This window comes from Gavia stellata, chromosome 19 (genome assembly GCF_030936135.1).
Source record: "Gavia stellata isolate bGavSte3 chromosome 19, bGavSte3.hap2, whole genome shotgun sequence".
Classification (NCBI taxonomy): Eukaryota; Metazoa; Chordata; class Aves; order Gaviiformes; family Gaviidae; genus Gavia; species Gavia stellata.
Genome location: NC_082612.1, coordinates 4,089,595 through 4,101,956, shown reverse-complemented (window position 1 = coordinate 4,101,956; position 12,362 = coordinate 4,089,595). Strand labels below are relative to the sequence as shown.

General features: G+C 47.0%; 1 protein-coding gene across 13 annotated transcripts in view; it reads left to right on the top strand.

Annotated features, from left to right (window-relative positions):
• The first annotated feature begins 1,471 nt into the window (after positions 1-1,471).
• CAMK2D (calcium/calmodulin dependent protein kinase II delta) overlaps positions 1,472-12,362 on the top strand; it is a 163,017-nt gene continuing 152,126 nt past the window's right edge. For all 13 annotated transcript variants that reach the window (XM_059826970.1, XM_059826966.1, XM_059826961.1 and 10 more), the window contains exons 1-2: positions 1,472-1,608; positions 2,483-2,577. In XM_059826970.1, coding sequence (XP_059682953.1) covers positions 1,541-1,608; positions 2,483-2,577 — 163 coding nt within the window. In that variant the 5' untranslated portion in view covers positions 1,472-1,540. The remainder of the gene's footprint in view (positions 1,609-2,482; positions 2,578-12,362) is intronic.

Genomic DNA, 12,362 nt, shown 5'->3' with positions numbered 1-12,362 from the left:
ACGGCCAACATCTACATCCCGACATTCCCCCCAGCTGCCGAGGCCTCCGGTGGCTTCCACCGCCGGCGACTCTGCTCTCCATCTCCCAGGCTGGACCCCCCGGGCTCGGGATGACCAGCTGGGATGGCCGCCTCAGGGGAGCTGGCCAGAGGAAGGAGCCAAGGGATGCCCAGGCGCCGGCTTCGCGTGGCGCGGCCCTAACTTAACCGTGGAACACCGGCTGCCTCACGGTGCGCCTACGGAGGTTGTTAACCGTTAACGAAGCTACTCGCGCCGGGACAGCCGCTGGGTGAGGAGCGGGGCCCGCCGCTTCGCGCCGGCACGGCGGCAGCCGCCCTCGCCCCCCTCCCGGCACCTCCCGCCCGGGGAGGCGCCGAGGCCGCACGCGCGAGCACCTGCGGGCAGTCCCCGCGCCTCCAGGCGCGGCCGCCGTCCCCCCCCGCCCCGGGGACCGCCGCCTCCCGCCGCCGCCTCAGGGCGGCAGCGCGTCCCCGCCCAGCAGCCGCCTTCGCCCCGGCCGTGGCAAAGGGAGGCCGCGGCCGGTGCGGCGGCGGGCCCTGAGGCCTGGGGGCGCCGGAGGACGGCGCCTTCCCCGGGAAACCCGTGGCCGGCGGGCGCGGCGGCGGCCCCACGGTCACGGTCACGGCCACGGCCGCCGCCCCGCGCGCGACCCCCGCGCACGCGCGGTCCCCCTGCCCTCCCGCACGCGGGCAGGGCCGCTGTGACGCCACGGGACGGGGGACGGGGGGCGGGGCGCCCCCGCCGCTGCCGCCCCCGCGGCGGGCCCCGGACGAGCGCGCGCGTGCACGCGAGGGCCGCCAGCGCCTCTCCCGCCCCCCCCCCCCCCGGGCCCCTGCCGGGCGGTTTGTGACGTCAGGCGCTCGCCGAGGAACGGGGCGCAGGTGCATCCGTTTCCTCAGGGCGAGAGGCGCCGGGCGCGAGCGCCTCCCGCTGCCGTCCCCGCGGCGGAGGGGAGGGGAGGGGCCCTCCCCCGCTCCCGGCGCAGCGCCGGTCTCCGGCCGCAGGGCGACAGTCCCCTCGCTGCAGCGTCCCCGACGGGCGGGGCGGGGAGAGCGCCAGCGCCGCGACGGGGCGGCCGCGGCCGGGGTCGCTAGGGGGAGGCACGGCACCGGCAGACGGGGCAGGGGCGCGGTTGGCCCTCGCCGCGGGGGGGGGGCGGAAGGCGGAGGCACCCTTCGCCCGGCGGCGCCGCGCCCCCCGCCCCGGGTGTGCTTCCCGTTTAGGCGCCAGCTCCGGCGGCGGGGGAGAGACACGCGCACCCGTCTCTGCGCGCCCGTTTCGCTGAAGGGCGGGGGCGAGGGGAGGGAAGACCGAGGACCTGCGCGGGGAGGACGCGCCAGCTGGCGGGAGGAGGGCGCGGAGGCAGCCCCGTCGTCACGAGAGGAGGCGGCGGCGGCGGCGGGGAGGAGGAGGAGGAGGAGAAGAAGCCGGCGCGGAGCCCAGCCTCGCCTCGCAGCCCCTCCGCCGTCAGCGCCTCGCCGTCCCTGGCCGCCGGAGGTACCGGCGGCCGCCCGTCCTCATGATGGCCTCAACCACCACCTGCACCCGGTTCACCGACGAGTACCAGCTCTTCGAGGAGCTCGGGAAGTAAGGACCGGAGCCCCGCCGTTGGGGGCACGGCGCGGGGCAGCCGGCTCGGGGCTGGGGAACCGGCCTTGGCTGGGAGGGCTCGGTGCGTGAGCACCGGGGGGGGGGGGGCGGGGGGGGGGGGTGCCGCGACCGGGGGCCGCCTTACCGGTGCTGAAAGCCCGGCGGGGCGCCCCGCGGCGGAGGGCCACCGGGGCGGGGAGGGGGAGCGCCCCGGCTCCTGCCCTACACCCGGGCGTTATTTGCGGGGTGGGGGATCGTGCTCCGCGCCCGCCCGCCCCCCCCCCGAGTACATACGGCCCCGGGGCGGCGAGAGGCTCCGGGCGGGCGGCGGGGAGCTGCCCTCAGCCTCCCGGCGCGGGAGCTGCCGTGCGGTGCCGGCTGTGGCGGGCAGGGGCGGGGGGGGGGGCTCGGTCGGTGAGGGGCTGGCGGGGCGCGGCGCCCCCCAGCGGCGGGGCGGGAGGCGGCGCGGGGTCGGGGCCGGCGACTCTCAGCCGCGATCGCCATGTTGGGCGGGCGGGGGGGCCCCGGTGTCCCCGGGGAGGGGGGGACGGGGAGGGGGACCCCCCCCGCACTGCCCCCGCGGCGTCTGCCGCCCTCAGGGTGGCGAAAACGTGCCCTCCTCCCTCCGCCCGGCCGCCGGCGGTTGCAGCCGGGGGTGGGTTCGGTCACACGGCTCGTACCCGCCTTGCTGACCGGAGTCCCCTGTTTCGGGGCGTACAGTCGAAGCTGACCGGCACTCTAAAAATCCTTTTCGTTTTTTTTTAATTCTGCCGACATCACACCCCTCACGAAACCCGTTAAAACCCTCGCGCCGGTGGTGGCAGGGGACTGTGCCAGGCGGGCTGACACCTTGTCCCTTCTCGCTTTCCAGAGGGGCCTTCTCCGTCGTGAGGAGATGTATGAAAATCACCACAGGACAAGAGTACGCTGCCAAAATCATCAACACCAAAAAGCTTTCGGCTAGGGGTGGGTATATTTTAACCTAGTCTTTATGATGCCTCCTCCCCTTTTTTGCATTCTCGTGGTAAGCGTTAAAAAATAATAAAATAGCTAAATGATTTAATACATTTCTTAATACTTTTTTTTTTTCATTTCCTTGGTGGTTCTTTTTTCCCCCCCCATTTCCTTGGCACTCAGTTTTTTTCTGTCCTAAATGTTTCATGGGTTGGCTGCGCGGAGGTCTGAGGTTGCTGCAAAGCACTTCAAGAAGAGATGTACAAATAGTAAAACAATTTAACGTAACGCAGCCGCTTCATTTTTATATCTAAATAAATTTGAGTATCAGCTTGCAAGCATTTTGCAAGCCAATTTTTGGGGAAGGTTGGGAAATGGCAAGTTTCCATTATAGCTTTTATTTTGAATATTGTAGCTGTACTGAATTCTGCTTCCGTTGCATTTAAACACGAACATCGAGGTCTACCTATGAATGCATGAGAAAAACTGTCCTTCTACCTCATACTAAACTTTGTTATGGGAAGAAAATTATGTTGAGGAAGAAAACTATGATTTTATGAACTAACCATTTGTGAAGCGAGTCATTCTCATTAAGCGATGAACTGTTCCATTGTTACAACCCGACCGTAATGCCTGCTGTACAGCTTCTTTATACTTCCCGTGTGATGCCTGTATTTCCTAGATATTTTCGGTATCAGTGGATATGCCTTTATGATACGTTTGAGGTAAATATACACGTACTGTGGGTTACTGTTGTCGAAAGAAGCCTCCGATGGTGGTATGTCAGTTGCTTGTTAAGTTCAAGTCAGAGTGCTTGTGCTAGGGTGTCAGGGGTTACGGATTGTTCTCTTGTTAACGTTATCTGTGTTTTGAAAGGAATTTGTGACGTAGTAAAGAACGTGGAAGTGAACAAGCAAACAATGTCAGAGTGTAAACCTGTCCGTGGCTTGCTTTGCTTCTGACGCCAAGGCATCGCTGCAGATAAACAGCAGTTTGAATTAATTCATTAAATCTAAACATAAAATGTTACATAGGACGTTATGGCATGTTCTGGTAACGTGCTGCTCTCTGATAACACTGTTTCAACACTGTGTCAATGCTCTTATTTTCAGCTGATGAAAGTCATGTGAAAATTTACTTTTTACCTTTTGCTAAATTGTAGTCTTCATACTCTCACTGTGAATTCGTTTTCTGTTATTTTTCAAAAGGTACTTAAACTTAAAATACTCCTTTGTAGAGTTATGGATTTAAAGGGAGAGAGGTTAAGAAAACGGTAATGCTTGAGATAAAATATTTTCACAAGTTTGCTCAAAACAGATCTTCCTTTTTTCTTTTGTTAGCACAATAACGTGATCTGTTGCATTTCGACGCTTAAAATAAACCACCCCATTCTGTGTGATTTCCTAGCTCTAAGTACCTGCCATGGGTTTTATGTACGATGGGATAAGTCTTGAAATGCTAGGCTAAATTAATAAAAACTTTGTCTTCCTTAGAAGTCATCATTTGGAACGTGCTGTATTTCAGGCTTTAATTTTTGTACTACTTTGACTGTTCATGCAGGACCAGGTTGGTCCTTGGTGTAGGCTGTTAATGAGTGGAAGCATATTTGGGAGAATTTGGCTCATAAGATGGAATGAGGCAAAATTCACACAGAGATTTTTCTGCAGGTTTAGCATGTAAGCCCGTGAAAGAAGGGGTTGCACTTCAAAGCTGGACCGTGAAATATCCTTTCTTATCAGAACGCATGTGATGCCATGTCCATGAATGCAGGGAATGCGTTTCCATCTCTGTTTTCAGGGATCCCAGAAAAACCTGAGGTTTTTTGTTTGCTTGGTTGTTTTTTCTGGTGGTTGTTTTGGTTTTTAGCTTTTTGAAATCTACTAAACTGCTTTTGAAGAGCAAGCTTCTTAGAGAATTCTTCAGATTCTTATTAGGCAATTCTTTAATTGCAGAAAGGTGGGCTTTAATTGTACTTGTGGTGCAAAAACTAAGCGTTAAAAAGCCTCAAACTGTGATACTTTCTCCTGGCTGATAATAGGTTATAACTATGATACTGTTTTTCAAATCTAAATTCTAAGTTTCATTCTACTCGCATCTGAACTGCTTTATGATGAGGTAGCAGATCACTTTTACGTTTGGTACTTCTTACTTGAAATACCAGTTAGAATATAAATCTAAAGGACTGTTCATTGGGTGAGCTTAATCTGTGAGCAGAGTTAAGAGGTTCTTGGCTTGGAAGCTCGTACCCCTTGTACAGCGCCTGGAAGTCTTTTAAGCACAATGTCGAATCTGGCCCTTCTTGCTTGCAAGATTGAAGAGGAGCAGTTTCAGTGTATAGTATCACAGAATGGCAGGGGTTGGAAGGGACCTCTGGAGATCACCTCGTCCAACCCCCCCGCCAGAGCAGGGTCACCCAGAGCAGGTTGCACAGGAATGTGTCCAGGCGAGTTCTGAGTATCTCCAGAGAAGGAGACTCCACAGCCTCTCTGGGCAGTCTGTCCCAGTGCTCTGCCACCCTCAAAGGAAAGAAGTTCCTCCTCATGTTTAGATGGAACTTCCTATGACCAAGTTTGTGCCTGTTACCTCTCATTCTGTCACTGGGCACCACTTGAAAAGGACTGGCCCCATCGTGCTGGCACCCACCCTTTCAGTATTTATAAGCATAAATGACTCCTCCATTAATATGGAGGAGTCAATGCTCCCAAGACTAAATAAAACTTCCTTAAGGTAGCTTTGAAATTAAAGGTTATTTAACTGGCTTCAGCCCAGTCAAACCAGTGCTTGTCTCCCCATTCCTCCTTCACCTCAGCCATAAATGTTCTTGGAGATTTATCTGAATCCTTGCTTTAGTAGTCCTTCTAAACTGAGGAACTGATCCAGTCGCAGGCTTATGCCGGTGAAGGTGTGTTCTCATCTGTTTCCTTGTCCAGTTACAGGGAGGTTTCAGACTAATTGCGTGTGTGCAGACGCGTGGGCTTTGTTTTTAATTCAGAGGGGGAAGGAAGCTATTCCCCCTGTTCTAGGAGAAGTAACCTTTGTGCTTTTAAGTTGATGATCAGTTATTTATATCTGCTGTGCTCTTATTTACGTATTGTAGTCCAAAATGTAATAAAAACACTTAAAAAGAAATTACGATTTTAAATATTTGACTTTATGTGGCAATTCCAATTCCATGTTCTTCTGATTTTAGTAATAGAAATAATAAATATTTGCAATTTAAATCTCTATTTCAGTAGAGCAAAATGACTTTTGCTTATGAGAATAACATATATTCTCTTTTTAAAATACTCTTAAGCTGCACTTAAAAGTTCTGAGCTTTGACTTGGCGTTTACTAAGTCAGTTTAAGTATTAAATTGATACTAGAATATCAACAACTAGTTGTGTATCAATTGAGTATGTTCTAGACAATCTTGCAAGATTTGATTATGCTGATGACTTTTTTTAAAAAGGAAAAAAAATATATAACATACACCTCTCGAATTAAGTGCAACAGTGAACAAGCACACAGAAAACTAAGACTAAAGAGAAGAACGTATGTTTGCTGGTTCTGGGTTCTATCCTTTCATCATTTGATGTCATCTGTGAGAGAAGGATGATGTTCCAGTCCATTTTCTTTTCTAGGGTGCTTTTGTAAATGCTGCCTAGAGACACCTCTCCCAGCCCTTAGATTGCTGCAGCAGAAATAGGAACCGCTCCGTTTATGGGCATACATATTATGAAGAGTAATGTAAGAATCAGCTGGAGGTTATCGCTTCTTTGTGAAACAGCTCTCGTGAGCTTCCAGGGACCAGCCATTCCATTAGCCTCAGTAAGCTTTTGAGCTTTAAGCCTTGGAGGCTTCACTGGTTATTTATCTTCCTTCTTAGCAGGAAATTTCCCAAATCTTTTTCAGCATCTTCCTATTCCTCAAAGAAGAGAGTATTTCCTATGTGCTTGTGACTGCAGATGCACAGCCAGAGGAGATTAGACGGATTGCACTGCCTAGCAGCAAGCTCTGATGGGTGAGGAGGCTGAAACCCCCACCCTTTTGGAACAGTATTTTAGTGGCAGTATTGAGTAATCTTACTGTGGGAAGAGTATTTCTGTGTCTGAAGCTGTCCAAGTAGAGCACCTCATGATCCCTAAAGTGGTTTAAAATGCATTAGGGAGATGAACAAAATGTGAGGCACGCAGGGTAGTATTTTTCAGCGTAGTTTTTCATGACAAGGAGATAAATGTTTTTGTTGTGTCCCTAGACCAGCATTTCATTTAGTCAGGTAGCCTGCTTCAGTCAGTGGCAGATGTTTTACAGGAAGGCAAGCTGTAATAAGGCTTCCTGTACTCCATAGGAGGAGAAAATAATTCTTCCTAATCTAGCTAAAGATCTTAATCTCTAAAGCACACATTTACCTGTGCAAGTTTATTGTAACACATGTATTTTTCATGCTACTTTCTGTTCTTCTGTACATGTGAAGTTATTCCCACACAGAGTACTATCCTTCAGGGCATTTAGTTGGCAGCGAAGCAGATTTTGTCTTTGTGAGAACAAGAATTAAGCTTGGGATCTGAGCTCTTTTCTTCAATATCTTGCTCTAGTCTGTCTCTCAGGTTAACTACCTGCCGAGAAGCAGTACGTTTGCCTTCCTCCATGTGTTAAGAATGTTTTTTGAGGTGTTTTTCCATAGTATGTAAGAAGGCTTACCTGCTAACACCTGGTTGCCCTTTTTTTTAAATGTTTGTGCTCTTTCTGTCCTTCAGCTTAGTCATGGCATTCTTTTCGGTTTGACACAGATGTTGTGATTTATCGTGGATACGTTTGCATATTTATCTGCAAGTATTTGTTTCAATTGCTAATTAGCATTATTTAGCAGGCTGCTGGTCTTGTCTGTTAACTTTGAGTCCATTCAGAAAGCCAAAGTAGTAGAGCGCACTCGGTAAGACATTTAATGAAAAATCTGATTTTTTTTTTTTTTTAAGGTGTTCTGTTTTGAAGGTTTGGACCTTTTGTTATGTTATGTTTTTTAGTGAAAATCTGAAGAGCTTTCAAATGCCAGTGAGAATGAGGACTTCTAAACTTGTTGTGATGAGTGTTGGTTGGTAGTAATTTATTCTAACAGTTTAAACTAGATTTGAAATTAATTTTCCTGGCAGTTCGTAGTTAAATTATCCACAGCAAGTATTATATGATTTCGATAATGCCACTTCTGTTTTTCTTTGCAAAGGATTTATTTTCTCTGTCCATTGTGACTGTCATTGCTCTTACGAACGGAGATTCTCTTTATAGCTCGCACACTGACGGGCCTTACATCAGACTTCGAAGATGCACGTATTGCTGTTGTTATCATTAAAGCTTGTTGCTGGTGTCCTTACTGGGGGGTATGTACTAGGAAAAGTTAGAATTACAGCGCATACTTTAACATATTTCCACATGAAGGATGGGGGGAAAAGGAATTCTAATATACTCTGCTGCTTTCTTGTCACATGCTTCAGAGAAATGTCTTTGACATGTAGCTTCATAGTTTGAAGCGGTACTCTAAAAACAGTGCTTACAAGTTATCTGGAAAGTTGAAGTTTGTGGAAGTGTAGCCATTGATTGCAATGGACAGGTGACCCAAATCCAATATGTAAAAGAACTCGGGGGAGGCACGGGGAATTGAAAAGGTGTTTGCATCATCTGTCATCTCAGTTTGACCAAGCTCATTGGGGGCATGGGGGAGGAGTACATAAGAGACGTTTTTCTGTCCGAACTCGCAAGATTACTAAGCATGCCTAAAATTATAAATCAGTTGAATGCGTCTGTCCCTCTTGGGAGGTTCCCATTTTCTCTCGTTGTGTTGCACCACTACTTTGGCCTGGACCCCCTCTCCACTTTCAGATCTCTTCCACTGAAATGTTAACAAAGGGATTCTTGGGGACTTATTTGGCTACCGCTTTCCTGCCGTTTTCTGTCAGAAGTTGGAAATTCTGGCACTGATGTGTGCTTCTATTTTGTGTCTTCACTTACTGCAAACCGAAGACTTAACCAGACATCTGAACAGCTCCACTTTCAAAACTGCTCTGTTGGGAGAGAAGGGAGAGCTAGGCGCCGGGGACCATGTGAACTGAGTATCTGTACTCACCTTCCGCATCTGCTTTCTGATGCTGAAATATGGATGTGTTCTCCTCCTCCTGCTCTGATCAGGAGAAGCTGTGTTCCCTGGTAACGTTTTGCCACTTAGGTCCAAATCATACTTCCAAATGAAAGCTTTTGGTCAAATAAGAAAACAAGGAAATAAGCACAATGGTAAACGCTTAACCTTTATTGGTGATTGGTTCTGTCTATTTGCAATAATGCTGTACGTAGAAAACATTGATTTATGTCTATTGCAATCTGAAACCACAGGTCAGCTGAGGTATTTAGTGACTTGCATCTGTCCTCACGGATAGCAGCGTGGAAATTTACTTGTTCCTGGAAGAACTGAGGCTGAATTTCCGAGGGTTTGTTCTGCACCTAATTCCAAAATGTCTCTTAGTCTTAAAACCTAACTAAAATAAAAATAGTATTGTAATGTTAAAGCCCTAGCATATATAGGTGCATATTTGTTCAAGTACTAAAAATTATTTATTCACTTTCTCTGGTTATGATTAGTGGTATGGGAAGTCATCTCTGCTGCTTTTATTTACACTTTTATGATTCCAAGGTCTGTGTTTTGGGTTTTGGGTTTTTTTTGATGGTGACCATTTTGATTATTGCTTGGAAGATAGGAAAAGGCTGTATTTTCTTTTTCTTTTTTCTCATTTAATTGGGAAGTGCCTGATCTGAGAGATTGAAATAAAAGTTAGCTAAGCATTTTGCTTTACAAATGTAAATACTGCCAAAATAGTGCTTTTCATGTATCTGTCCTTCATGTGACCTCCTGAGAAATTGTAGGCCAGGGTGTTTCATATGTCAGGGTCCAGCTTCCTCCTTCATAGACGTTTATTGGACATTTGTCAAATGCTTTGTAAGGATATTGTGGGGATTTTTAAAAGATTATGTGAGAAACATAACTTCCTCTGTTGATTGAAAAAGGTTAATAGAGAACAAAAACCTAACTTAAAGATGGTAGTTCCTTTTGTTTAATTCCTTATTAAAAATAATTATGCCTTGAATTTGAAGAAGCATCTGCTATGTTTTGGAGCGACACAGAAATCCAATCTGTCTGTTTATTACTTGTATGTGTTGAGCTCTGTGTGTATCTTTGTGTGTGTGTTTGTACAAACTCCTCCTCTGTTTAATCCTAGTATTATGAGAAATGTCTTGCGCATGGTATCACAGAGAGTGGAGAATTTGTGGGACATAGTTTTACTATTTTCTTCCAGGGAGACAGTTGTGCTGTTATGCAGTGTCAGCTTGTTCTGAAATGCATTGTTTGAATTAGAAAACTCATTTTAAAGCTTTGCAGCCCTGTAATTCCTGTTGCATCTGATTGGAAGCTGCTGGATATATTCTGCTGAACTGAGAGTTTACTTTATTTCTCTTGAATCTGTCGCTTCTATAGATGCCACTGGATAGAAGCACTAGCTATAGCCAAGAGTCAGAAAAGCTGGGGAGGGGGAACTTAGGCAAATTTGCAAATGTATCTTATCCCTGATTTAGCTTTTATCCTAATCCAGGGCCTCTTTAGTGGAAATTGAGTAGCATAAATCGTGCTACAGCATATATTTATTTTTTGTAATTAGGTTTTTAAGTCTAGAGAATGATAGTTAATATGCTGAGCAAGCTGTTACAGATAAGTCTATGTAACTGTTGGTTTACATTGGTTGTATTTGGTAGAAAGGAACTTTGTCTACCTGGTGATTTGAGGTGGCTTCTATTACGTGAATTCCTGGCTTTTTGTAGGTAGTAGGTATTTCTCAGGAAGCTTGGAGTGTAAAACATGCAGGCTTAATTTAAAAAACAAACCCCAAAACCTCTCAAAAGTAACAAAGTAGATTTTATTTAACAATGGAAACGTGATGCTGTGGATATTTGCTGGTCAAGATGAAACATTTCATCTTGTGATGGGAGGCATTTTTTTTATTCTTACCACTAACCAAGAATTTATACACTACTACAGCAAGTTAACATCCTGGTGACGCTTTCCAAGAGAACTGTCTGGCATCCATAAAAACAGAATTAATTTATGTTTTGGCAGTCACTTCCACCTTGAATGTAGAGCATGCTTGTTGGAGAAGTTCACGACTGGTCATGTGGTCTCTTTTGCGCACTTAGAGCCAAATCAGTCAATTGGGTTGTCAGTTTGACAGCTTCTCCCCCCATCCTAAATGTGCTGTATGGGGAGTTGGTTCTTTTTATTGTGCATCAGTTTTTACTCTGCCAACACGCAGTTAGCAGTGCTGTGGGAAGTACGGCTGCGGCTCCATTCCACTGGATGTAGAACTTTACCCAAACTCATCTTTAGTCAGAGGTTATTATGTGCGGAATTAAAAACTGCAGAATCTGATCTATAAGGAAAAAAAAAAAAGATGGTATGAACTGAACGTTTGCTGGAGTGAGTGAGCATGTGCATGAATTTTGACAGATGTAAGGTAGATAGAAGAATACCTGATGGTAAAGTCAGTTCACGGTTGTTGTGATACAGTCTGCAGGCAAGTGCACAGCCCTTCCGAACAACTCATCCAACCCTGTGGCCGCCAGCTGGCAGCTCTCCTTACCTGTGAAACTGTTAATCGATTGTACAGCGTTATGGGCAACGCGTTGGGTCACGCGGCAGAAAGCAATCTTCCTCACACTCTGCTTTCCCTGCAGTACAATGAACAGCGTACCTTGCCCAACAAGGAAGATGAACAAACCTCAATGTAAGCAGATAGGATAACATACTTCTGCTGTAAAGTTTCAACATCTCGGCACATGAGAGAAAGAGAAAAATAAACTTACCCGGCATCGAAGCTCGTATTTGTGGCAAGCAATCTATTGCATGTGTTCTCAGAACTTTGTTCCTGATTTAATTATAGTCTGGAACTGCTTACTTGTAAATTTTCCGCAATGTGAATGCAAGTGTTGCAGCAACAGTCACGTTGCATGTTCGTGTTGCTGCATGAACAGATGGGGTTCCTGCATAATATCTATATTTGACAATCTGATGGGATTTGCCAAGCCTAAGCTTTCATTTAAATTTTAACCTCTTGGAGAGATAGGTTTGTGGTTTAATCAGTTAAGGGAGGCCTTGAAGTTATTTGTATTGCATAGCAGATTTCAAGCTAGTGCTTAGGTATGATTTTGGTTTGGGAGACTTCTTGTAGGAGTGGTTTTAATAGGCTGTTGCTCATTAAAATAAATAGCCACCAGATTAAAAGATTTCTCTTGAAACCTTATTCATTTGGCTGATGTTATTCATATCCTTCAGTAAGTGAAGATGTATTGTATATTCAGTTAAAACATGCTGTAACATGGACAGAGTTCTGTTGCAGGGAGGATTTTGTACTGTAGGGCAGGTGACCTTCGCTTTCCCTTGGGGCAGCTCCAGGTGCTGCTGAACTTTGGTTATTAAAACTTGCTTAAGGACTTGTTTTCCACTTTTTTTTTTTGTTGTAGAAAGATGTCACAAATGTTAAGCGTCTCCAAGATGCAAGTAAATTTCAGTACAGAAAGCAACCTTCAAAAATGACACTTTTTTGGTTATTTATGAAACATGATAGCTGTGAAAATACAAAGCTCATCTTGGTGCTTTTCATACTGTGTATACTGCTTTTAAAATTAAAAAATGAAACTCAGGTGTAAGGTAGATTGCTTAGTATTTGCTTTCTTTACGCAGCATGGACAACTATGAGATTGTGGTTAGGACTGCATTGATAT